Source organism: Notechis scutatus, chromosome 5 (assembly GCF_049901735.1).
Source record: "Notechis scutatus isolate UNSWTSFEM ecotype Mainland chromosome 5, rNotScu1.2, whole genome shotgun sequence".
NCBI lineage: Eukaryota > Metazoa > Chordata > Lepidosauria > Squamata > Elapidae > Notechis > Notechis scutatus.
The window spans coordinates 79,139,494-79,166,859 of NC_142013.1; the positions used below are offsets into that span (position 1 = coordinate 79,139,494).

A 27,366-nucleotide genomic window follows, 5' to 3' on the forward strand; every position below is an offset into this window, starting at 1 on the left:
CATGTTCTATGGTGGAAGTGGATTTAATCTCATCAGATTTTCTTCTGTCTTCTCTCTTTTTTCAAAAGATTCAAAGTATTAAAAGAAAATGCTTGGTAATATGGGAAGGGAAGGAAGGAAGAAGGAAGGAGGGAGGAAGGAGAAAAAGAAGAGGGAGGGAGGGAGGGAGGGAGGGAGGAAGGAAGGAAGGAAGGAAGGAAGGAAGGAAGGAAGGATTTCTGTCGCTCATGGCCGGTTTCCACAAACTCAGTGGGGAAGCTGACCAGTAAGTGGAAGTTGCTCTCACTGACATTTTGTCCTTCTGTGGTCATTCTATTTCTCTGTTTAGGTAAGAAAAATATATTTAAAAGGATAATTCGAGAAGTCATAGGTTGTCTAGTAGTCTATTATTATCCTCTTTCATGTTATTAGTATATCAAACAAAGGGATACTATATTAGTATATTGTAATGTGAATCAAAAGCTTTTATCATTTATCTTTCTGCTCCCCTATAATGTTTCAAAGACATGAGAGTTCTTGCTTTTCTTTGTTATTTGCACTAGCAATGTTAGCTATTCTTTCTGAATTGTGTGTTTTTTTGACATGCATGATAAAATAAATCTATCTTCTTTTGTGATTAACACATCTATTCTCTAGGAAATATTGTGATTTTTATACTGATCATAACTAAAAGACTAAGCTTATATTACTGGACTTTATGTAGAGTGACTATGAAAACGAGGGAGCTGAAATATATTAACCTTGTTTTCAGTAATTTACTATGACTCTTGTTTTAGAAGGAGAACATGCTGAAAAAAATCTCCATCCTACTTCCATGATGCTGACCAGCACGGTGAATCTTCTGCAAACACTCTGCCTTTCTGCCGGCCTTCACGCTGAAGTAATGCAGAATGAAGCAACGAGAACTTTGTGTGGATTGCTCCGCATGCTGGTAGAAAGTGGCACGACAGAAAAATCATGTAAATCCAGTGCATTATATTCTGTTGTTTTCACCACCCATATCAGTAAAACAAGAATGTTGCGTGTTTATTTGATTTATTCATTCATCCTGGCACAATCTGATAATCTTTGGCATGATCTAGACATGACTAAATAATCCACACATAAAAATTTATAATTGTATGTCATGGAATTATAATCTCCCACCCCAGAAATAATAATAATGTCAATTATATTCAGTCATATTAACTGCACAAGCTGTACATTCTCTCGAGATGAGCACCATTTTGAATGGTTTTTTTTTCCTGAATGAAACCAGAGGGGGGACCAGGCTGATTTCAAGGGAGAATAAACACCTCTGAAAAGCAGTGCATTTTAGCTTTTTCCCTTTACTTTCCAGAAGAGGAGAGCTACTGGTTATTTTTCATGACATGACCAAACACGCTGTACTGTAGGTTACTAAATGACAAGTCATAAGGGACTTTGTATGTCTAAACTTGTGCCTGGAAGCCTATTAAAAGCCAGTGCAGAACTCAAAGCACAAGAGTAATGTGCCTCCACCAGCAGCTGCCAATTACTATGTGGGCTGCCACATTTTGGATCACTATAGTTTCTAAGTAACCTTTAAAGGCAAGAGAACATTTCAGAAGTTTAGTCAGTTCATAAGTTACTGTGCCTTAAAAGTTCTTCCTTTATAGAATGAAAAATCTTTGGTGTAACTTCCGTTTTTAATGTTTCTCTTTTATAATTGTTTGAGGTTTTTTTTTTGTTTAGATACATTACAGTAAAGTAAAATGAAATAGAGGACAAGGTGGTTTTGAAAGTCTGATTTGTTTCTCTCTCCAGTTAGCCTGAAGAAAAAGGGAAAAAGTCTCCCCCCCTTTTAAGGCTCACATTCTCCATCTTTTAGAGGAGCAGAGAGTGGGAGCAATAGGAATTTCTACTGTGTGATCAGAAATACGATTACATCAATGTTGATTACTACTCGGTTATTGTTAATTATTTGCAGCTTCCTTGCCAAATACATTAGTTAACAAAGAGCAACATCGGAGCTGGTGTACCCTGGGATTCATCCGAAGTATAGCACTGATGCCTCAAATGTGCAGCACTCTAAGTACATCACAGTGGATAACGCTGCTAATGAAAATTGTAGAGGGACATGATTCATTCACTGCTGCATCTCTCCAACGACAGGTAACAACATATAATGTTTTAACAATCAGTGGTTGATTCATGGTATAGTTTTAAAGCTGTCTTTGATAGCTTTGTTATAATTTAGAAGCAGATGTCTTAGAAGATCAGCGTGAATATGTAGTGTGGCTTTGTCACTGCATCTACCTTAAATATGAGAGAGTCATGAGAACTGGGGCAGGTTGGCCTAAAAGTATTGGTTAAGAGTGCTCAAGACATGAAGAATATATATGGGCAGCAGACACTAGATCCCTCTCTCTGTTTAGGAACAGATATTTTGTCTTGCAAACTTTTTGGAAAACATGGGAGAATTATAAGCATGTGCCATGCCAGATCTTCTTTTCAAAGAATAAGGGGAGGGAATACTCATAGCATGTTCACATTTTGAAAACAGGCCATGACTTAATATTGTATTTACCAAAAGGAAACTTAGATTTTTTTCTCTCTCTCCTGTGCTGGAGTGTGGGCCATCTTGATGAGAATATGGAGATACTGTCAAACCAAACGAATTGTTCAAAGCTGGAAATAATGAAAATGTGGAAATGGAGGCTAGAGGAAGCGGTGAAACTGCTGTCATTCCTTCCAGTTGGACGTGGATAAACATGTTAGATCTATCTATCTCCCTTCACACTCCATGTGGGGAGGACACATATCTCTACTGGAAAGCCTTCTCTACTTTATCTCTATATATATAAAAGCGAAATACCACTCATGCATCATCATAAAATCTCCAGAACCGTAAAGCCTACAAACTTGAAATTTGGCACCTATGTTCCTCTTGGCTTCTAGGTGTTCACTAAGAAAGGATTTTTCAAAATGACTATCAGAGCATTAGTATTTCGTATATTATTAACATGCTCTGATGCTAAGAAGTTCTACTCCCCCTCCCCACCTGAAAAGAAATCTGTTCCAAATGCAAAACATAAGCAGAGGAGAGGAGTTTCAGTTTCAGTTTCACAGCAGCAACCAGCTTTAATATAGAACAGTTGAGCTAAGCCATGGCCAGGCTCCTTGCTGTTTCCTTCTTACTCATACAGCAAATACTGTTTCAGTTTCCAAACAGCCCTCAACTCTCTCACACACTGAGTGAACGCTAGCCAGATGAATACCGATGGATGCTGGTAGGCAGAGGCAGAATTCCCCCCTCCTTATTTTCCTCCCCCAAAACTAAGCCGGACCACATAGTTTCAAGCACGGGTATCGAGCTAGTTTATTTGTATTTATGGAAATAGGGATTTGGGGAAATTTGAACCACAACTGATGGAAAGCTTCTATGGCAATAGAGGTTTTAATTGCAAATTATCATCCTTTATGTGTACAGGGGGAACAAGATGAGAATGTGGCCAGCATTGATTGAAATAGAAAGTCTATTCCTAGAGTCACTGAACTCAGTAGAGTGTCAGGTTTCCAAGTGATGAAATCCATTTAAAAAGAAAAGAACAAAGTCCATCTTTCAATACAATTTCTTTTATTTAGGAAAGCATTAAATTGGCAAAGTCCATGGTAATTCCAGATCTGACACAACCCGGAATTACCCCACAATATTAAAAGTTAGAAACAACCCCCCAAAGTCACATTCTCCAGTAGAAGTAATTCAACGTTGCTTGATGTCATAAATCTCCACCTGAAGGGGCACGGACAGCTTGTTTCCCATGGGAAGAAAGATCACCTAGCCAAAACAACTCTCTTTATCTCCACTCCTCCCCCCTTAGGAATGTGGCAAGCCCAAAACCCTTCCCCCATGACTGCCACAGAGAAAGTAAGAAAAAATAAGCCTAACTAAAATGGCCACACATATCAATTTTAGGCTTGACAGGCTGCCCTCCCTCATTTGAAAAGAAACCCCTGCAATGACATAAAATACACAAAGTTTGAAATTAGGTTAAACACAAACATACAATTTGCATTTTAACCTCCTCTGCCACCCACAGAATTTGGTTTTGGCTTGTGTGGATATTTTTCATGGAATTCCCCCACCAATCTATCAGCATTTACACATATGTCAATTTTGGGTTTGACATAGGGTTTATGATATATCCATTTCCTTTCTGAAGAATGAAGAAAAACAGTTTAATGTTGCAAGTATCTCTTCTAAAATTCCTGTTCCAGTACATATGGCATGTTGGGCTAAATAAACCCAGCTCTAACCTAGCAATAACCTAAATAAACTCATCTGAGGATAAAAACTATTGAGATCAGTGGGGTGTCCTGACTCCAGATGTATGCAACCAGTATCTCTTTTAGGAAAGTGTATATATTAACATGTTAGAATGTATAGATGCACTGGAAATTTAATTAATTTTACAAATGGACTGTTTTGTTTTAAAGCAATTATTTTTAATCAGTAGTGCTCCCCCCCCCCCCCATTTTATTGTTTTAGATCCTTGCGGTGCACTTATTACAAGCAGTGCTTCCTTCCTGGGATAAAATGGAAAGGTCATGCGATATGAAATTTCTTGTGGAAAAATTATTTGGGTTTTTGGGTAGCTTGCTGACTACATGTTCTTCAGATATCCCACTGCTCAGAGGTAAGAAAATATTTTGTCTTCATTGATATAGTGTTTGGTCCATTCATCCTTCATGGGTGTAACTTTATCTTAGCTTTCTTTCATTTCTTCTACACTGTGTTTGTTTGTTTGCAGAATCTACTCTGAGAAGAAGGAAAGCTAGGCCTCAGGCCTCCCTGACTGCAACTCACAGCAGTACTTTAGCTGAAGAGATTGTTGCTCTATTGAGGACTTTGCATTCATTGAGCCAGTGGAATGGACTCATAAACAAGTATATCAACTCTCAGCTAACCTCCATCACCCACATCTTTGCAGGAAAAGAGTCAGAAGGGGTAGTTCCCACATCTTTACAATCAACTCATTTGTTGTTGTTTTTTAAAGAAAGCAATTAATTCAGTCAATTATACTTTTTTCAATTAGCACTGTAATGAAGTTTTAAAATTCTTAAACATTAAATTTGCCTTAATATCCCATATGTGCATTGATTTTATGTGCAAAAAGATTTAAATGTATGATTATATATGTATGTATATATTCTACTAAGGGAACTGCTCCTTGTAGTTTAACTAGATTTTAATCATTTTTACTAGGCTGCTTTGGAAGACTGTTTTCCTGATTCTGAGACTCCAGAAGTGGGAGGTCTGATGGCTGTTTTGGCAGTTATTGGTGGAATAGACAGTCGGTTGCGGTTAGGTGGCCAAGTAGTTCATGACGAATTTGGAGAAGGCACGGTGACAAGGATTACTCCAAAAGGGAAAATCACAGTGCAATTTTATGACATGAGAACCTGCAGAGTTTGTCCTTTCAGCCAACTAAAACCAGTGAGTGCCTTAAGCGATGTTAGGATATTGAAAACAAGCAAATTGATCGTTAAACACAGTACTTGGGAAATGTTGTGGATAAGAAGTAGAAGTGTATGTATCCTGAAACACAGGATATGACTTTCCCTTAAATCCTGAACCTCTTGAAATGACCTTGCTGCTCTGAGATGATAGTGGCACTGATGTGATATTTGTAATTTCACTGACAGCTTTAAGTCTATTGTGAAAATCTTTAGTCCACCTTCCCATTTTGTTTCGTTTTTATGTTACATACTCAGATTTGTAGCAAAATATCTTTTAAGACCAGAGAACTGCAATTTCCAAAGTCTCAAGGTATAGGTTTCTTTTTGAGAACAAGAATATGACTTTGCTGGATAAATCTTGGGTTTCTTCTTTCTAGAAATGGGACCTAGTGATTTCTGATGAAAATAAATAAATCTTGCTGTCTAAACTGTAATGAAATTACATTGATAACATTTGTGTTTCCTCTTAGGTTCCTGTGGTTCCGTTTAATGTGAATAACTTACCTTTCACTGAACCCATGCTTTCTGTCTGGGCTCAGTTGGTAAATCTGGCTGGAAGTAAAGTAGAAAAACAAAGAATGAAGACTCCCAACCAGGGCCTTTCTGGTATATATTTCTCCACTTGAAAGTATTCTTCTGTCTAAGATAACAAGACTGTTAAACTGGAAATAAGAAATGTAATTTGATTCTAAAGGGGATTAATGCTTTTATCAGCATTAAACAGAATTATTCAAGGATTATTTTAAGCCAAATTTGGGCAGAGGCTTTGCTCATCCAACAGTAGCTCTGAATCCAAGAGCCACCAAGTCATGGACTTGCTCCTTCAGGAGTAGTGCATCTCTTTCATAAAGCAATCTCCAGAACTTATAGATTTGATATTTTTATGTCAAACTTTTGTATCTTGTGTGGGTTTAGTTTCAGCCTAGTTCATTCCATCTTGTCCTTAAGCAGCTTCCAGATACTGGGTCAGGAATTAAATTTCATATCCAGATCAGACCAGGGTGATGTTGTATAACTGAGTATCAACAGTACAGTGATAGCATCTTACCCCAAGCTGACAAGTGACCTTTCCCTGCAGCTCACATAATGTTAAAAAGGAGTGTTTATTTATAGAGTCACAAAAGTATCCATCAAGCAGACTTCTCCTCCCTCTTTGGTTAAAACTGTTCACCAAGGAAAGGACTGGAACTACTGTAGAACAGTCTTTCCAATATCTAGTCATTACAGTTGGATCATACAAATATCACAGAGAATTGTACTAAACATCAGACAAAGGGCCTGATAGGACCAGAAGGATGAACCATTGAGGTCATCAGCCAGTTACCAATGTTATTTCAGTCCCATGTCCAGATCTGTAATGTGTATGAAGGTGGAAAGGAAAAGGTAATTTAAAGTAGTAATTTCCCACAACACCTTTGTAATCTGAACAGATTTTCAATGGATGAGATAAGAATTGTATTCTTACTGTTTTAAGGATATTTATTTTAATAATTTTAAAAATCATCGCCTTTAATAAATTTTTGTACTGTCAGCACGAACATTTTTCCTATTAATTTTTGCAGCCTTTGGGTAAAAATCAGAGAACCTGAATAGTAAACATATTTCAGTATTATTCCATTAGAATATGAACTACTCAAGTTCCTATTTCTCTGTTGTAACACAGCCAGCTCAGAAACTCAGATAGAAGGTTTTAAATGGAGTTGCTTAGTTCCAGGCCTGAAACAAAATATGTTTTATCTTTCATGTTTATTTCTAATGTTTCCTATCAGTTGTGCTAACAAATGCCTCTAATATATTTTGAACAGGACAAATAGACTTGGATCTCTTGAGATGCCAGCAATTAAAGCTATACATATTAAAAGCAGGCCGAGCTCTGCTTTCGTACCAGGATAAATTAAGGCAGATCTTATCGCAACCAGCAGTACAAGATTATAGCACAGTTCCCACAGGTAAAATTCGACTTAATTGTCTTTTTTACAATTTTCATATTTTTTACTGTTTCTACTTAACTAGGCAGCATAATGGAGAGGGAATTGGATTTTCAGTGATTACCTTTTCTTGTTTTTCCTCATGGTAAGTTACCCGACTTAGAATTGTGCAGCAGTATACACCTATCCAGAAATGTTTATTAATGGTTTTTTTGGAAGCAACAAGCTGTTCCTATCAGATATGATGTTTTGTATGTATAGATAGGTTCACTAATTAATTAGTTGCCCAAAAATAGATTTGTTCAGATACTAGAGTAATGAGGTAAAAAGAATAGGCTCTCTTTCACTTATCAATTAAGAGGAAAGTATTTGTTCTTTTAGTGTTAGATATCAGACATATGCAGGGGTGGTTATGATTCTGTGCAGTTCGGAAAACTGGCAAATCATGCCCCTGGCTGGCCCTGCCCCTCTCCCCCTCCTCTCCCCTCTCCACCCAGTCAGTCCTTATCACGTATGTGCAATATCGTGCACATGCCCGACATCACTGACTGGGTTCTTCCTTGCCCAGTCACTCCTTAAGGTTTTTTTTTTTTCCTGTCCCAACCGCCAGCTGTTACTATGATCAGTTGTGCTGGAATTCCCCTCCTGTCTTACTGCTTTGTCCAGGAGGCTTCCCTTAGGCCCAGAAGCCCCCAAAATGGAGGGTGAGGGGGTGCTGCATGTCCCCTCCAGGCTCCGTTTTTTTCTTCCTGAGCCCAGGGGAGCCTTCTGGGAGCAAAAATGTCCCCCCCCAGGAGGCTTCCTGAGGCCCAGAGGCAGAGGTGGTATTCAGCCGGTTTGCACCTACTCGGGAGAACCGGTAGCGATAATTTGGCGTGGGTCGCTGAACAGGTAGCGACTTCTGGCTGGCCACACCCCTGAACTGGTTTCCCATTGCAGCTTGCTCACTTGCCCCGCCCAGTCACTCCTCACTCCACACTGGGTCCTCGTGGCTTAACCTGCTTTCCCACATGGTGCCTGGCTCTATGTCCCAACTGAGCAGCTCTGATCTTCCTGTTGAAAGGTAAGCCTACGAGTCGCGCTAGTCCCCCCCAGTGTCCCCAGAGCTTGCCTTCCCCTTCCCTACCGTTCCCTGAGCTTGCCAAGCCCCCCGTTCCTGGGCTCGCTTGGCTCGCTTCGTTGCTGGCGCGGCCTAGCTAGTGTGTGTGTGTGTGTGTGTGTGTACGCGTGTGTGTATGTGTGTGCGTGAGATGTGAGAGAGAGAGAGAGAGGAGTGGAGTGGGGGCGCTACCCGTTTCTTCCTTTTCCCCTGCCCACTGCTGACTGGAGATCGTCCCAGACCAGCCAGGGGTGTGTGTGTGTGTGCGCGCGCACGCGCGCGCATGTGAGAGAGCGGGCTGGAGTGGGGGGTGCGCCACCCATTTCTTCCTTTCCCCCCCGGCCCGCTGCTGACTGGAGATCATCCCAGATCAGCCGTGTGTGTGTAACAATGCTATCATGTTTCCCCCTAGTTCTTCCCTCTGCTGGTAGATACTTCTTTTCTTCCTTTGGGGAAAAAATATTACGGTTCCTTTCCCTACAAACTATAGAAATTGAATGGTAAAAAAATAATAAAAATCAGGATGATAGCTTTATCTTTGTGAGTGTTTTTGTATTTCTGGATTTGTACGCATGTGAAAGAAAAAGAAAGAAAAAGAAATTGGAAGGGAAAGAAAGAGAGAAAACTCTGTGCTGTTACTTTTTAATTGTTCCTCTTAGCTGTTTTCCTGGAATCCGTAGATATGAAGCAATAAACGGAATGGTTTATAGTAGTTTATTTTCTACGTACAATAAATCAGCAAGCACAGTAGACCCAAACAAGATTAGTGCTGGAAGCAACCGCCTTCCAGCGCAATTTATCCCCTTACTCCACCCACCTAAACACTTCTACCTCCGCCCTACACTTGTGTCCCAATTGTCCTATTACCCCTAATTTCCCAAACCCCATAGTCCTACATCGCATGCTCACTATCCACGATTCCCAGCTATATCCTTAGTTTCCCCACAACCATACTCCTCCTGTTCTATCCCCTCCCTTAAGCAGTTGAACTGCTTGCCGATTATCCCTTACAGCAGGGATTCCCCCTCGCATTCTGTTGCAACTCCCTTCCACAGCTCCTTTCGTTGCCTCAGTCCATCCCAGATAAACAAGCTGGCTGGTTAGAGCGTTCCCTCCCCCTCTCTTCAGACTAAACTCTCTTCTAAACTATTCAGCCTCTAAACTACTCGGCTGACATTGATGACGTTTTTCTTTTGACGAGGCTATCTCTTCTCCTGTCCGCAATCACTGCTGTCAGGCAAGGATTCCACGGAGCCCGACAGTTTCATTATTTATCATGTGTTAATATGATACACTGTCCCTACACGAAATCTAGAGTGATTTTACTGCTTTTCTTTTGCCCAGGGCTACCACATATTTTTCAGGTATTTACATCAATGTCTAGTCCAGAGCATAAATATGTGTGTTTATTTTGTACATCAGGTTGCATAAGTCCAGCTTAATATGCTATTCCTCGTCTGTGATATTTTGTATACATACAGAGAAAGAAGCACTCTTACGATCTTTGACTTAGGCTTGCTGTCAAACATCAGCCATAATAATTACTGTTTTGAACAATATACAGGTTGTATTACACGAATGGCTATTTTATATGTGAAATTATAAAATAAATTTGAGTAGAGATCCTGGAAAAGTGTCAGAATAACAGAATAACACTGAGAAGGGACCTTGGGGTGCAGTCTATACCATGTCAGAGAAATGGCTGTCCAGCTTTTCTTAAAAACTTCCAGTGATTGAGCACCCAGAACTTCTGGAGACAGGCCGTTCCACTGGTTAATTGTTCTCACTGTCAGGAAGTTTCTCCATAGTTTTAGGTTGCTTCTGTCTGTTCAGTTTCCATCCATTGCTTCTTGTTTGCGTTCTGCTTCTTTGGAAAATACATTGCCCCCCCCTCTTTCTGGCAGCCCCTTAAAAGCCTGTTTCCTATCACACTCTTGGGCAAAGCATGTGAGCCATTTCCTCCTTTCAGTGGTCCATGAAAGTACTTCTATAGTATGTAGATAATAAAGTCAAAAAAGGTGAATAACATTTTTACAGAACTATAGATATGTTGAGGCTGGGTGTGATAAGGAATGGCTAGGAGGGGAGGGGCCAGTTGAGGCACCCCTTGACGTGAGTGACATTGAGTTGGCCATGCCCACCCAGTCACATAACCACCAAGCCACACCCACCAAATAAGCCACTCCCACAGAACCGGTAGTAAAAGTTTTTGAATCCCACCACTGCCCAGAAGGCCCCAAAATGGAGGGTGGGAGGGTGTTCCAGGCTCTGTTTTCTTTTTCCTGAACTCCAGGGAAGCCTTCTGGGAGCAAAAACGCCCCCTCTAGGCTCTGTTTTTTTTCTTCCTGAGGCCCAGGTCTTCCCTGAGGCCTAGAAGACCCAAAAATGGGGGGGGGGTGTTTGCTGCAAAAAAGCCACACCCACCCAGTCACATGGCCATGCCCACCTAGCCATGCCCACAGAACCGGTTGTTAAAAAAATTGAATCCCACCCCTGGACATATGGGGATCATATATTCCTACAAAGGTGGAAGGAAGAAAATAAATAGATTAGTGAGATACATGGTAGCCTGAGTATGTTTAATATGTTTAATATAATTAAACAAAATAGATGACAGGGATATAATATGAGGGACGAAAAGGGGATCCACAGATATTTTTATTTTTTCATCAGTAAAGCACTCCTTTTTTAGTCCTTACTTTCTTTGAATAGTTTAGGAGACATCCATGAGTATTTTCCTTCTTATCCTCAAGCAGTACTATGTGATAAGTCTACTTGGCCCTCAGCGGCTATCTAGGAATTTGAACTCTGGTCATCTTAATTTTAATCCAACCACTCTATCACAGAGATTATCATTCAGATGCTGGTTTCATTAGTATAAAAGAAACTGTTTTTTTCTGTCCTGTAACTTTAATTGAAATTAGCATGAGAAGGGTACTTATACAATTGGGCCGCTCCGTTGTACTTATGCTTGCTGCACCTTCAGTATTGGCCTTGTTGTATTTAAATTATGTAATAAACTAAAGATAATTGTACTAGGAATAGGGATTTAAGCACAGAGCTTGACAGAAATAAAAAGCTCTGTTGCTCAGGATTATAAGAAGTAGCACACATATAACCCATTCATGGATTATAATTCTGTATTTGGATTTATACTGAATCCATAATTGGATTTCTTTTAGCCTTGTTTTTTTAAATGATCTCTTGTCTGTTTTTTCATAATAAGAGTGGATCTCCTAAATTTGGTGGATTTTTTTTAAAAAAATAACACTGTTCTAATTGATAATTTCTACTGGTTTAACTACTTTAGTTAAATATTGATGATTGATTCCATTAACGGTTAAGATTACTTTATATGTAGTATTGACCTAATATTTTGAGAATTCTTGTTTGGGTTTGCGCAATGTTTTTGATTCTTTTTTTCCTTTATGCTATTAAATATCTGCTAAACTAACTAGATGTGTACATATACCAGTAAAAGCAGACTTAAAGAAATATTTGTTTACATTTGAAATAAGATACATTATGGACTGTTTCTGGAAGAATATATAAGCTTTGGGGGTTTGTTTTGGTATGGAGGTTCTACAGCTTAAAATACGTTTTTGTTGCTTTAAGATGATGGTGCAGTGGCATCACCTGAGGTGGGAGACATGTCTCCAGAAGGGCCTCAGCCTCCCATGATCCTCTTGCAGCAACTGTTGACAGCAGCAACACAACCATCTCCAGTAAAAGCAATATTTGATAAACAAGAGCTTGAGGTATTTTGTTTAACATTTGCTATTTTAAACCATATACCATCAATGTAAACCTGTGAATAAGGTTTATATGTATATATTTTAAAAATTAAAACTTACTATATACAGTAGAAAAAGAGACACATCCAAGCATCATGAAACATGACACATAAAGGTTGAATAGTTACTAGTGACAACCATTTCAGTAAAAAAAGACTTGTTATGTCACCTTTTTCTCTGAAGCAGCCAAATGAAATAGCTGTTGAGAGAAGCACAGAGACCAAACCATGACTGATCCCAGGAATGCTGACAATCATTATATTGCTGATTTTATTTCTCTCAGATGTTTCTGTATTTAGTTAACATTTCAAATAATTTTTATTTATTTATTTAGAAGATTTACATGGCCGCCCACTCACTCTCAGGGAGTCTGGGCAGTTTACAAAGAATAAAAACCCATTTTGTTTTAGCTCAGGAGAGGCTCTTTTGTGAAAGAGGTTTAGGCAGAATCATCCATCATGTGTACTGAAAAAGTTACATATTTAAGATTCTTATGTCAGCAGTGTAAATCAGTTTTCAACTTTAGTTACTTAAAAGTTCAGTTGCATTTGTTTACAAAAAATATTGACATTGTATTTTATAAAGATGTAATATTTATTGCATTTTTATCTTGGATATATTCATTTCTGTAGAAAGAAGCCACAGCCCCCCTAAATAAATTACACAGAGAAAATGCTAAAATTAAAGCATGAGCAGCAGCACAACTCTATTTCTTCTAAAGATACTGATTTAATATTTTTATTAGAGATATAATAATTATATTGATTCCAGAAGAATAGTTCGTTGATAACAAATTTGTATGGCTCATGAAAAATAGAGATATTTAAAATGCTTTGCTGTATGCCCTTGCATACTGTAGTTATTTGCATGCTTAAAAAAATTATGTTGCATCCAAAGTGATTTGGTTGCATTAGGTAAACCAGATTTTGCCACAATAATTCATATAATTTCTAGCTTAGGTTCTTGCCTTCCTAGCATTTTAACTGTTATTTTTAAGTATGCCATAGGATTTGTGTCTAAGTCTGCCATAAAATAAATGGATGTGTTGTCTTCTATGTTACTTTGTGTTAAATAGAGCTTATATATATAAAATTTCCTATAGGCTGCTGCACTTGCCATATGTCAATATCTGGCCGTAGAATCTGGGCATCCTTCAACTCCGGTCTTTGAAGAATGTAGCTCCAGTGAAGCTACAACACCTGTTACAGTCCAACATATCCGACCTGCAAAAGTAAAAAAATGCAAGGCATCTCCCATTCCACCACTCCCAATTGTTGTGCAACTTATGGAAATGGGATTCCCTAGAAAGAATATTGAATTTGCATTGAAATCACTATCAGGAACTTCTGGAAGTGCTTCTGGATTACCAGGTATTTCTTGTTTTTAGTATTCATGGAATATCTTTGTTTTGTACTGTATTAAAAATAATACAGGGTAAATATAAAGATTGGATATAGTAGTGAAGTATTAGATGTAGGAAAAATATTATGGAAGATGGGTTGAAAGGTTCATAATGATTTGAAGTGGTAATATAAAATAAAAGCATAATTTAAATATTTATACTTATATGAACAATTCTATTGATGTCTTAATCTAGGGGTGGAAGCCTTGGTGGGCTGGCTTTTGGATCATCCTGACGTTCAAATTACCGATTTCTCAGATGGTGACACTATATCTGATGAATATTCAGATGATGAAGTGTCAGAAGAAGTAGAGGAAGCAGAAGCCGCATATCCAGTGGTAAATGTTAGGAACAACTATGATTTTGATAAAGTTTTTCTAACTTACCCCCAAAAAAAAAAAAATAGTGGCAAGCTCTCTATAGTTGTTAATGGAGATGACATTTCATTTATGATATATTATTATGACAACTGGAACATTTGTTTTCTTTATTGTAGTCTGCTGTTGTAACAGAAAGCCAAACATATAAGAAAAGAGCTGATTTCTTAAGTAATGATGATTATGCAGTATATGTCCGGGAGAATATTCAGGTACGCATGTGTATGACTATACAATTCTCTTTCTGAAAGAAGTATTATGCATAAAGAAAAGTAGATATGGACAACATCAATTAAGTTCAAAAGGCCATTTATATTATTTTTCAGGATATTTCAATCTTGCCTTTTATGAAGGTACTGACACCCTTCCTCCATCTTCCTCCTCCTCCTCCTCTTCCTGCTTTATTTTTATCAGTGAAAGTTAATGGCAGCACAGGTTTTATTTTATTTATTCTGTCCATTCTTAAAGATTTGGGCAGCTAATATTTTAAAATTACAAACCAATAATAACATAAACATTTCAATGGCATCTCTCAATAGAACTGAAAAGATTCTTATATGATAACCTGGAGGATTAATACCTACTTATGTAGGCAATATATAATTAAGTAGACCATTTGCCTGATTCCCAATAAGTTAGCTTCTAGTACTTATGAACATGTACAATAGTTGAGCTTTTTATAATGATTAAAGAAGTTTCATAAGCTTTAAAATGTATGATGGGAGCGGACAAAATATGTAACTCCAGATATTAATCTATCCCCCTGGCTATGTTACTTATAATTCATGGGGGATATAATTAAATGGTGCTGTGTAGGTCTTTGTGGTGTGCTCTGCAATTTTGACATGCTTCTGAGAAAGAAAAATGTAGCTGGTTTAAAAATTTCCAGACAAGCAGTTTGTGCCCCAGCGTGCTTTAAAAAAATATTTTGAAATAGCAGCCTTAGAATTCAGCAACACCCAGAAGACAATATGTTTCCTACTACAGTAATGACTAATTTATGCTGTGCTTTCAATAGAGTACAAAACCGAAAACACACGTTAATCTTTAAGAACAGCTGTTTAAAATCTTTAAACAGATTTTAAAATATGATAGTTGTCCTTTTCCAGAGAACCTGGATAGAGTGTAGAAAATATATCTTAGGTCACTTAATAAGATTGACTGTATGGCTTTTGTATTTAAGAATGTATAGAATAACTGCCATTTGCTAAAACATGGCAGAGCCTTCAGTTTACATCTAACATGAGGACCGACAACATTAGCTGCTTTAGAATTCTCTCTACTGCTAAAGATTTAATATGTTCTAATACATATACAAAATAATAGATGGCACTACCTAGGTGAACTTTTCAAGGTATGGAAACTAAGCAAGTTTGGATCTGATTACCAGCAGAGAATATCAGGGCTTTAAAGCTAGACTGGGAAATTGAAAAAGTTTGCCAAGGTAGGCACTGCCTGACCATTTCTGCATTGTTGCCAAGATCACTGCATGGACATGTCTATGAGGTAGTCAGTTTGAGGGTGGGTTGAAGGTGATTTTACCATTACAAAATTATGAACCTATAACTAGTGTGTGTGTGTGTGTGGGGGGGGGGGGAATAAACTAAGCTGAATCTCCAAGAATATAGAGGGGTTAAGGGGATAAGGGGTTGGAAAATCTGAGTCATAAATAAGAAAGGATGTCCGCTTTGACAGCTGTGTACCATATTATAGATCTGAAATTACAATGAATGCAAAAAACATTTTATTTTGTATCAATTGATCATATGTGAATTCTTTTACAAGGAAATTGATGGACTCAGTTAAATACTGGCAATCTGCCTTGAAATACAGTTAACAGATAATCAGAGTTGGAAGGGACCTTGTAGGTCATCTAGTCCAGTCCCCCACCCAAGCGGGAGACCCTACACCATTTCTGACAAATGGCAGTCCAATCTCTTCTTGAAAGTCTCAAGCATTGGTTCATATGATCATCATGTGCTATAGTGGCTCCTTTTTGAGCATATATTCATATTGAAAAAGTCATTGCATTTTTATAGATCATGCTATTTTGAATTGTGTACCAGTGATTTAGAAATTAACAAGAAAAAAAGATACGATGCACTTTGTTTCAAAAAATGATGCTGGAGGAATGGCTATTGTTGGACTATTATATAGGAGCCTAAAGTAGTCAGTTTTTGATATATTTGAACAAGCATTTTGCTCTTGGAATCCCAACTGGAAGATCGTTTAGAAATTTTCCCCATATATGCTTAATTTTTATCTTGAACTAAGAAAGAAGTAGCTAGAAAGCAAATCCTTTAAATAAATAATCTAAACTTATGTTTTCTTAAAAGTAAATCGATTGCAATGGTAACAAACCATTATATGGGATAAAAAGATATGTAGTACTAAGTTGGTTTAACATTTAAGATATTTTTTCAGGTTCTTTTTATTTTTTATCTTAAATAAAAGTCTGCGTAGAATGATATTAGGATTCCATATTGAGAGCTAAAAAGATTTTTTTCTCCACCAAGTTGTTATTAAATATTTTTATAACTATATTTTTCCCTAGTAGTTTCTCCTTTTACAGTTTTCCTTATTATATATAATATTACTTGAATGATTTGAATATCAAGTTCTACTTTGGTCTTTTCACTTGTTTATTGTTGTCTTAGGTGGGGATGATGGTCCGATGTTGCAGAACCTATGAGGAGGTTTGTGAGGGAGATGTGGGTAAAGTTATAAAATTGGATCGTGATGGTTTGCATGATCTCAATGTGCAATGTGACTGGCAACAAAAAGGTGGCACTTACTGGGTCAGATATATCCACGTTGAACTGATAGGTGAGTTGAAGATATAAAGTAGTATTCTGATTATATTCATAATGAGACATAATTTAGAATTCAAACCAATTGATATCACTGATTTTAATACTTTATAGGATTCCCACCACAAAGCTCTCCATCGCACATAAAGATTGGGGACAAAGTTCGTGTAAAAACTTCTGTAATGACACCTAAATACAAATGGGGATCTGTTACCCATAGAAGTGTGGGTGTAGTAAAAGGTAATTTGCATTTTTTTTAAAAAAAATTATAGGTGGAGGTGTTATGAATAATTACAGATGTTGTCTCGGTACAGTGGTTGTGCTGCTACAAAATAATATTCAACTGTTCAAAACTTGATCTTCCTCTTGTTATTTTTTTCTAATAGTTTTTTGAAGAATGTCTACAAGTGGAAAATACTTCGCATGTGGGTGGGGATGAGTGCTTTTTGACATTTCCTTTCCTTTTTTCTGCAGTTATTTGTGACGTACCTTATGTTGTTCCAAAGGGTTTCTGGGCTGATGAAAAAGAGGAAACTTTTTTAAAAAAATCACTGACTTAAATTGATCCTGGAAGCAGAATTGCTTGTTTGAAAAGAGTAGGAGAATGAGATATTTATACATCATTATTTTGACATCTTTTTAAAAACAAATTTTCACTGAAAGCTTTATAAAAAACATAAAAAATAAAACAAGATAATAAAGGGTATAAATAAAGAAAGAAGAAAGAAAAAAGTCCATAAAGAACAAAAAGAAATAGAAGAACCTTCCGATTTATTTTGCAGCAAATATAATTCCAAAATAATCTCTTAGAGTAAGAGTATGATTATAAAAGAAAGCTCACTCTTTTCTATTAACCAGCTTTTTCCCCCTAATCTTGAAAATCACAAATCTTAAGTGCATTTTTATTGTTATATGCAAAAAAGCCAATAAGTGGTTTCCAGTCAGCCATAAAGGTAGAGGTTTTTTCTTTACTATGGGGTTAATTTAGCCATCTCCACAAGTTCCATCATCTTTACCAACCATTCCTCTATTGTGCTGAACCTTTCCGCTTTTGGGCATGCGATAGATTCACTCGGGTGGGATTCTACCGGTTCGGACAGGTTCTGTAGAACTGATCGTTATGATTCTGCACAGTTCAGAGAACCAGGAAATTGTGCCCCTGGCTGGGCCCGCCCTTCTTCACCCACCCCTCCCCTCCCCTCCCCGCCCAGTCAGTCCTTATCACGCATGTGCGACATTGCACGCATGTCTGACATACATTTTTACCCACCCAGTCACTCCTTAAGGTATTTCTTTCCCCTCTCCCAACGATCAGCTGTTCCGATGATCAGCTGTGCCTGGATCCCCCTAGCTGTCTTACTGCTTCGCCCAGGAGGCTTCCCTGAGGCCCAGGAGGCAAAAAGGGGTGCACGAGCTCCGTTCTTTGCCTTCCTGGCCCCAGGGAAGCCTTCTGGGAGCAAAAACGCCCCCCCCCAGGAGGCTTCCTTGAGGTCCCCAAAAAGGGAAAAAATGGGGGGTGCTACTCCCACCCAGTCATGGCCACGTCCACCTAGCCACTCCCACCCAGTCATGGCCACGTCCACCTAGCCACTCCCACCCAGGCATGGCCATGCCCACCTAACCACGCCCACAGAACCAGTTGTTAAAAAATTTGAATCCCACCCCTGGATTCACTACAGATACTATGGCTTATATCAGGGAACAATTGCTTCTTTGACCTCCTGGTGATGTCTCACTGAATTTTTTAATATCAAACGTTATAAAATGCTGTTAAATAAATTGCTACCCTTGAATTCTAATATTCCTCTTAGAATTATAGTAACAACAGCAACATTATTATTTTAAGAAGATACTTGGTTGATACCTAGGATGCTGGCAGCAATTCATATCAACTATCAGCGCCAGTCAATAATATTTGTGATACATTTTTAAATATTTAGTTGACTGAGTTTCATGTTTAATGAATCATCATCATCCATCATCATCATCATCATCATCATCATCTATATGTTCAAAAATTTCCTGTGGATAATTTGAGTTAATTCCCTGATTCACAATTGGAAAAATAATAGTTTTGAAACACTATAATATTAACATACTATATATTCCAGATATTCCACATTTATCAATATAAAGTGTCTGAAAATGCAGTAGTGACTACATGTGTATCTCTAACTCTTACCTTGTGTATATTTTTACATTGTTGATTTTACTAGTTGTTGAGAATCACATAAGATCACTGTATTTAAGTTCTAGAAATAAATAAATGAATAACTCTTTAATATTTCCTTGCCAAAGCTTTTAGTGCCAATGGTAAAGATGTTATTGTTGATTTCCCTCAACAATCTCATTGGACTGGATTATTATCAGAAATGGAACTGGTTCCCAGTATTCACCCAGGAGTTACGTAAGTTTTTCCACTTTTTTGGGACAAATTTTATTTTGTTAATTTTTTGCATCTTTCCTTTGCTATTTCTGTAATGTGTCCTATTTGAATTCCACAAGGTGGCAGCAGCTAAATCTGAAACAATAGAATTTCTTAACCTTGGGAGAATAAAAAAATATGCAAGATGGTAAATTGAATGTTATGCAGTCATTTATTTTTTTGTCATCATTCAGGTGTGATGGCTGTCAGATGTTCCCTATAAATGGCCCTAGATTTAAATGCAGAAACTGCGATGATTTTGATTTCTGTGAAACCTGCTTCAAAAGTAGGAAACATAACACAAGACATACTTTCGGCAGAATAAATGAACCAGGTATATTTAAATAAACTCAAATATGTTTTCATTATCATTTCATGAAATATTTCATTTATTTATGTTCTTGAGAACAATTGTGTATTTTTTGAATTCTTTGTTTTTATAATGCACAAGGTAACTTGTATTGTAACTTCATACTAACCAACTTTTTGGCTGCATAAAATTATGTACAAAACTATATAGTGAGGGGTATACATAAATATAGTTAGACAAATACAGTTTCCTTGTTTTTAGCATTTGTACTGTACTGCATTTTTACTGTTGAATTAGTATAGCTATCTTCCAACTTTCAACACCAGGCCAGTCTCCGGTATTTTGTGGTCGCTCTGGAAAGCAGCTAAAAAGACATCATAGTAGCCAGCGAGGCATGCTGCTCGATGATTGGTCCAGAATTGTTAAAAATTTGAATGTGTCATCTTCTGTGAATCAAGCTTCCCGTTTGATTGATGGAAGTGAACAGTGTTGGCAGTCCTCTGGCTCGCAAGGAAAGGTACGTTTAAAAAGAAAAGTTTATTAAAAGAACAAAAACAGAGTAAAGCAAATAAATTCAATAATGTACTGACAATTAGCAGAATAAATCATAACATAACATTCGCTTCTCTGTTATACTTGTATAATTCCCCATAATTCAAAGTGGCAGTAGATAATTATTTTTGTCTTAGTAAATGTAGTTTTTAAACTCTAAGAAATATTACTCAGATATAATTGCTGTTCATAATATGTCTTCAAAAGATTTGAATTAATTGAATATAACATTTTCTAGCACTGGATACGGTTGGAAATGTTTCCTGATGTCCTGGTACACAGATTGAAGGTGATAGTGGACCCTGCAGACAGCAGTTACATGCCTTCTTTAGTTGTGGTCTCAGGTATGGCATGGTTTGAAAAGAAAGAAAGAATCAATCACTTTTTGTCTTTTCAAAGTTTTGTAACACTAAAAAAACCTCTGCAATATATAAATAGTTCAGTATGGCTTTGTTTAATTTTTTCATAGGTGGAAGTTCTTTAAATAACCTCATAGAGTTGAAGACTATCAATATTAATCCTACAGATACAACAGTTCCACTTCTTGGTGATTGCACAGAAGTAGGTATCTGCTGATTATCAAGAAATACAAATATTGTTTTTATGGAGGATAATATCTTTTAAAGAAATACTAATAATTTTTGGGTTTGATGTTGTTTCTCATACTCAACAGCTCTTTAATTTTTTGTTTTGTTTCAGTTTTTTACAATATGGATTTCTGGTCTATTTTTTTTCTGCTGGTTTAAGGACTTTACTGCATTTTTCACATTAGGAGGCTCCTATATTAATTGTAATTCATGGCTGGTGGTAATGAACATTCTCAACAAGTTTCTGATAGTATGTACCATAAATCATATTATCAGGTATAAAATAAAAAGTTATAAGGCAAATACTTTAAAATACCAAAATTATAGTAATGTAGTATCTCCTAATAATAGAGTTAATTATTAAAAGCTATTCTTTCTGTTTTCCTCCCCATCATATATAACAGGAGGGAGAGTGTTTTCTGGTAGAATGGGCTACAACTAAAAAAACACTGAATTTCATTCACACCTCCCCAGATCTCTTCCTGGGGTGAACCCTCAATATTCTCACAAAGTGTATTTGAACTATTCTGTCTGAAAGCAGACAGTTCTGCAGGTTCATGGATGACAGCCAGATAGGGCCTTATCGGTCAAAATTAGGACTTTGAATTTTCCCTGGAAGCTAATTGATAGTCACTGGTATTATATATAAGAAACAGCTCTCACTCACTGATAAGTGGACTTATGCTTTTTTCACTAACTGCAGTTTTTGATTATCTTCAAAAACAGTATCTATTCTAGAACACTTGGCAGTGATCTGTATGGGAGGAGACAAAACCATGAGTTGCTATTACTAGGGCTTCTTTTTGTAGGAAAGCTTTATGTATGCCGCATTAGCTAAAGCTAGGCTTAGATTCTTGCAGCCACTGCCTCCATCTAATTATAGAGTAGGTATATGTAATGGTATGTGTGAATGGCCTTGGGACACAAGAAAGAGATGCAGCCAGGGTAACATTCTTTCAAACTTGCAATATTCTGTTAATGTAACCTCCAATAAAGTAGAATTAATTCAACTAGTCATGCTTTCTGTCTGGACAACATTGCAAAGTTGACATCCATTGTGCAAGTTTGAAAGTATATTTCTTCCCCGTTGCCTCTACAGCCCAAGAAACTAGAGAGGGTCCCTTCTGAAACATTTGCCATGACCACATTCCTGCTGCTGTCAGATAAAGCTGCCCTTTATCCAACTGTTTCTTTGGATATAGCTCTTCCTCATGTCTCACAAGGTCATTCTCACATACCATTATTGTGTGAGAATATATCCTATAACAGGAGAAAACAATCATTAGATTTGTTGGTGTGTTATTTATTTTGTGTGACATCTGACTTCATCACATTTGTTCATGTCAGTAGCTAATACACCTCTGAATGTTAAGGCTAAAGCATTTGTCATCGTTTCTAATTCTGTGTCTTTTGTCTTAGTTAATTTGGAAAGGGATGTGAAAGACACTTATGCTAGCAAAACCGTTTTGTTGAAAAGATGACATGAATCTTGAATCCCTTTTCTTAATGATGTTGAACACTTTAAAGATTCAAACAATGTAAATATAACTCTTTTTTCCAAGTATCACAGATATATTGAGGTGGCTATTAAGCAGTGCAGGAGTTCTGGTATTGATTGCAAGATACATGGCCTGAGTATACTAGGACGTATCCGAGCAGAGGACGAAGACTTAGCTGCAGTTCCCTTTCTTGCTTCTGATAATGAAGAAGATGATGATGATAAAGTGAACACTGGGAGGTATGGAATATTAAACAATTCATCTTTTAAAAACATTTTTTGTAATTATGCTAGATATTTTATAATATCAAATCCTACTGTGTGATTAGCATTAGCAGACCCTGCATTTGGAATATTTAGGTCAAATCTTTTAATTAAATTTTATTAGCAGATTATGGCAACTGAGTAACTGCGCTCTTAAAGCATTTTATAATCCATTTTTAATACATTTTATATAGATCATTTGAATAGTGTAACAAAATAAAACAATAGCTTTAATGAGGAAGGGCTTATAAATATGCAGAAAGGGGTATGAAATAGACTGGAAATACTGTACATTATATACAGTTATCTTGTTTTAAGCATTTTGCAAAAAAGAATGAAGGCTAAAATAGTTTATCTTCCAGTTTATCTGTTTTGTAATATTTCTAGCCCACCTCAATTCAGGTAGATGCTGAATAGATTACAACAAAATCAAGGCATAAACAAAAAATTAAAATTGAGTACAAGTAGCAAACATCATCTATATAATCTAATATCATTCAGTTAAATTAATCTAAGTGCCAAACACTACCTACCTAGGACAATATCACTTAGGTTAATTTTCAAAGTGCTGGTAGAGTCAAGCCTGTTAGTACCTCTTTCAGAAGGGGAAAACTGCAACAGTTCTCTTTTGATGTCCAGTCTAGATATCATAATTCAGTTTTTGCAAGGTTTTCCCTGATATATCAGTGCTGCAATGTAAATAGCCTTAAAAGCAGTCTGAATTGGACTCAGAAACCAATTGGTAACCAGTGCTGCGACTTTAAAATAGGTGATGTTCTTGGCAATGTTGACCACCAGGAATGTAGCTGCTGTATTTTGTAGTAATTGAAACTTCTGAATATCTCCAAAGGCAATCTCATATATGGCTTATTGCAGTAGTCCATCTGAGCAGTGATGAAAGCATGAATTACTGTCTCCAGGGCAGCATAGCCCAAATAAGGTTGTAACTGACACATGAGTCAAATCTTCCCCTAGCCATGATTTCTATCTACTATTAAGCAGAAGTTGAAAGCTGGGAGACCAGGAGAACTCCAGGGTGGCAATATTGTAGCAGTCATATCCCAAGTCTGAGGATTTTTAGGATGTGGTTAGGGAAAAACACTCAACTCAAATAAGATAGAGGGGCTATTAAATCTGAGGCTGACCAATTTCAGAATTGTATTTTTGACTCCTATGGGATTTTGCTTCCCACCGTAAAAGCAGACTCGTAATCTGGGGGTTTTCTGGGACTGAAATAAGAGATGGAGAATATAGCCAAAAGAGTTTTTGAACAGCTTTGGCTGATAGTTACAGCCTTACCTGGTACAGTATGAAGTGAAGACAGTCACTGATACCTTGGCATCTCTCTGTTAGAATACACATGAGTGCTAAGTCTATCGAAAAAACCTGATCAAAAATGCATGGTGTATGTGCTTAGCAGTTGGCCTTAATACTGTTATGTCACATCTTTACTGCAATTGGTACCAACAGGTTTCCAAGTGTTGGTAACTGCCTGTAAAGCCCTATATAGCTTAGGAACTTGGTATCTTAGAGATTTCTTTTCCAACAGTTTCTGCCCACCCCTGAATATCAAGGAAATGCCTTTTGAGAGCTCTTACCTATGAACAAGTAAAGTTATCCTTTACTTGTTAATAGGTAGGAGCTTTCAACAGGGGCAAGCATTCTCTATAGCAACCCCCATCCCCTGAAGTATGTATCACCCCACCTCAGGGACTTTACAGAAGATAGTGAAAACATGGCTACAAGCCTCCTGGAGTTTGGCTGGTTTCAGGCAGTTGGATATATTTCAGAAATAAAATAATATTTTTTACACCAGCACAAAATTAAAAGAAAAAATTATACATTCTCAGGATTCTAATGGCTTTAACAATCCCAAAACGTTGAATCATATTGTACTTGAGATTCTAGCTAGCCTAATTTGAAAAACAAGTTGTAATGGAGCTGTTGTTACAAACAAAATGCTGGAAAATGGATGCCCTTCCAATGTTACAATATCAGAGATGGTATTTTGTGTGTGTGCAGGACCAAAATCCTGTCTGTAAAAGTACATGTTTAATATGATTAATTGAATCATGGTACATAACAGGAGTACATATGAAAGACTAGTGTTGATCAACATATCAAAGAAAAAATATTTCTTTTTTTCCTTTTTTTTTTTAAACAAAATTTCAAATCTAATATATTGTGTGCATTCTTAGTCTTATCAGAAAGAAGACTACAGGCCTGGAATCTGCAGCTTCAATTAGGACAAAAGTCTTTGTCTGGGGCTTAAATGATAAAGATCAACTGGGAGGATTGAAAGGTTCTAAGGTTTGGATCTTGAAATATTGAAACTGTATAGAAATTAACTGTGTTTCCTGATTTCACTGTCATAAGCAAAAACATGAAGGAACCTGTAAGAATGGTGATTAGGACAGTAGTAGATGACTACCCAAGTAGGCGGTATGTGATTTGGATTTCCTTCACTGGTTGCTTATTACACAAAATTTTGCATTTCTGCTACAGTCTCAGATGTAAGCAAATAAGGCTGGCTGTATTGAGGATTCTGGCTTTGAAAATAGCATGAGCTCTAGAACAGATGTTAATGTTTCGTGACTTCTGTGATTTACAAATCAAAGGAATGTAATAAGAGCATTTTTACTGGCACTTGCTGTAAAATGGAGGAAGTAATACATCTGGGTACCTTGCAGAAAGGTTTGAATGACCAGAATATCATACAAAATACGTTAGGCAAAAAAACTAGGAAAGGTAGATAAGCCTGCTCCTAAATATTGTCCTTTCAAAGAAAAATAAGAATGGATGGAACTGTCCGTCCTATAAAGCTGACTGAAGCCCTTTTGAAGCTTCAGTATTGCTACTGGAACCCTGACAGGAACACTGCTAACAGGTAGCAGAGCAACACTGTTTATAAGACGAATAGGGAATAATTAGACCATAGTGATGACTATCCAAAAAGAATACTGAAGGACTTCAATATAATTGATGAAATGCATTTTTCAGAATAATTATTTCTCAAGAAAGTACCTGGGAAGAAACAAACTTAAATATTTTTTTTAAAATTCCAAACATCTAAAATAGCCAGCTGGATATAAAGATTATCGAATGTGAAAAGCAATAAACCAGTCCACCTTAGCAGTGAATTTTCCTGTTTACATTTTACAGATCAAAGTGCCTTCCTTTTCTGAAACCCTGTCTGCTTTGAATGTGGTGCAAGTAGCTGGCGGTTCTAAAAGTCTTTTTGCAGGTAGGAAAGCTTTTTACTATGCACTTTGAAGGTTACATAGGAAGGATATAATTGCGAACAACACTTATAATTGTGCCAATTTCATAGTAATGGAACCAAAATTACCTTTATGTTTTAGTGACGGTGGAAGGTAAAGTGTATGCCTGTGGAGAGGCCACAAATGGAAGGCTTGGATTAGGCCTCTCAAGTGGAACGGTTCCCATTCCCCGACAGATTACTGCTCTCAGTAACTATGTAGTCAAGAAAGTAGCTGTTCACTCAGGTACTAACATATGTTTCTATGTTTGACAATCAATAAATAAGTGAAATGGAACTTTTTGCATTGTCTCCTTATTTTTAACCCATTGTATATTTCTGGTGCTGGTTTGTGAGAAATGCTTTGGAAGATACAACTGCACATACACCAGGCTGGTCTTTTCCCTGTTATTACTTAGTACAAGGAAGTATACACACAAAAGAGGCATGAAGGTTTAGTCTTAACAGATTCTTCTTGGAAAGCTTTCCTCTGGTATAGAAAACAAGTAATTTAAAACATAGATTTGTAGTAGAAATAAGCAGAAATCAATAAACTCACCATATAGATAGAAAGTTGTTTTCTTGTCCTCATTCAAAGTAGTTAAAAATACTTACATTTACTGACATAATGTAAAACAGGTGGCTATTGCAAATCATCTGAAAAAGGACACGAATTTGGGAATGGACTTAACTATGAAGATAAAGCTTTTCTCACTTTAATATGATACTTGTGCTGGCATATTGAGTTAATAAGGTCCCAAGAGGAAGTCCTAGGAAAATTCTTTGTTTCAGCAGTTGAAAGCCTGATACCATTCGGAGAAAGGGAAGTTTGGATAAAATTAGGTGCAAAATGTATAAAAACAGTGCATGTTTTTGTTTTTTCCTTGATGGAAACAATTAAAAAAAACCCTTTTTCTCAGTGTTATGGTTTAAGTCTGCTGAGAATTGCAAAGGGTTTTCAAGTTTATTTTCTTCACGAATGAAGGAGAATTTATGTGTCCCAGGATAATGCTGCAGGATCCAATCTGGGTCGGTCACCAGGACCAGAGGTTTAGTCTTTCAAGCTTTCAGACTCATGCTGGAACCCATCTTCAGGGAACTCCTCTCTAGCAGAGGGTGTGCTGCTCTGTGTGTGGTATTTATATGGTGCCTGTTGTATGTGGCTTTTTAGATGCTGATTGGGATATGTTGATGGCTGAATTTTAAGTTGTTGGCTGTCGTTTGCTTGTGTTGCCTAGCCCTCGCCTTCTAATTACTTGATATGCTGGTGGTAAATCAGCACTCCTGTTGATTGATGAGGAGCCAATTTCCCAGGCTTCAATCACTTACCTGGCTGTTTGAGTGCCTGTTTGTCCAACAATCGCAGTAGCTGAAAAACTGAATGTATGCCCTAGTTCATTGCAGTGCGAGGCTACCAATGAGTTTGGGTCTCCTTGTCTGACTGCTTGCTTGTGTTCTTCCAATCTGGTGGTTGGCTTCCTCCCTGTCTGTCCTACATAATCACAGAGACAGTCCATGCAGGGGATTTGGTAGATTACATTGGAAGTATCTCCCACCTCCAAGTGATTTTTGCAATGCAT

At 37.2% G+C, this 27,366-nt stretch overlaps 1 protein-coding gene across 5 annotated transcripts in view; it reads left to right on the forward strand.

Moving 5' to 3' along the window:
* The window catches only part of HERC2 (HECT and RLD domain containing E3 ubiquitin protein ligase 2), a 111,265-nt gene that overhangs the window by 47,490 nt on the left and 36,409 nt on the right, over positions 1 to 27,366 (forward strand). For all 5 annotated transcript variants that reach the window (XM_087967112.1, XM_087967110.1, XM_087967111.1 and 2 more), the window contains exons 38-59: positions 777 to 959; positions 1,949 to 2,133; positions 4,511 to 4,658; positions 4,773 to 4,969; positions 5,228 to 5,458; positions 5,952 to 6,087; positions 7,287 to 7,430; positions 12,124 to 12,266; positions 13,405 to 13,672; positions 13,900 to 14,042; positions 14,201 to 14,293; positions 16,739 to 16,907; positions 17,006 to 17,131; positions 19,190 to 19,298; positions 19,511 to 19,650; positions 19,953 to 20,143; positions 20,417 to 20,522; positions 20,648 to 20,739; positions 22,328 to 22,503; positions 24,726 to 24,837; positions 25,690 to 25,771; positions 25,890 to 26,033. In XM_087967112.1, coding sequence (XP_087823238.1) covers positions 777 to 959; positions 1,949 to 2,133; positions 4,511 to 4,658; positions 4,773 to 4,969; positions 5,228 to 5,458; positions 5,952 to 6,087; positions 7,287 to 7,430; positions 12,124 to 12,266; positions 13,405 to 13,672; positions 13,900 to 14,042; positions 14,201 to 14,293; positions 16,739 to 16,907; positions 17,006 to 17,131; positions 19,190 to 19,298; positions 19,511 to 19,650; positions 19,953 to 20,143; positions 20,417 to 20,522; positions 20,648 to 20,739; positions 22,328 to 22,503; positions 24,726 to 24,837; positions 25,690 to 25,771; positions 25,890 to 26,033 — 3,318 coding nt within the window. The remainder of the gene's footprint in view (positions 1 to 776; positions 960 to 1,948; positions 2,134 to 4,510; positions 4,659 to 4,772; positions 4,970 to 5,227; positions 5,459 to 5,951; positions 6,088 to 7,286; positions 7,431 to 12,123; positions 12,267 to 13,404; positions 13,673 to 13,899; positions 14,043 to 14,200; positions 14,294 to 16,738; positions 16,908 to 17,005; positions 17,132 to 19,189; positions 19,299 to 19,510; positions 19,651 to 19,952; positions 20,144 to 20,416; positions 20,523 to 20,647; positions 20,740 to 22,327; positions 22,504 to 24,725; positions 24,838 to 25,689; positions 25,772 to 25,889; positions 26,034 to 27,366) is intronic.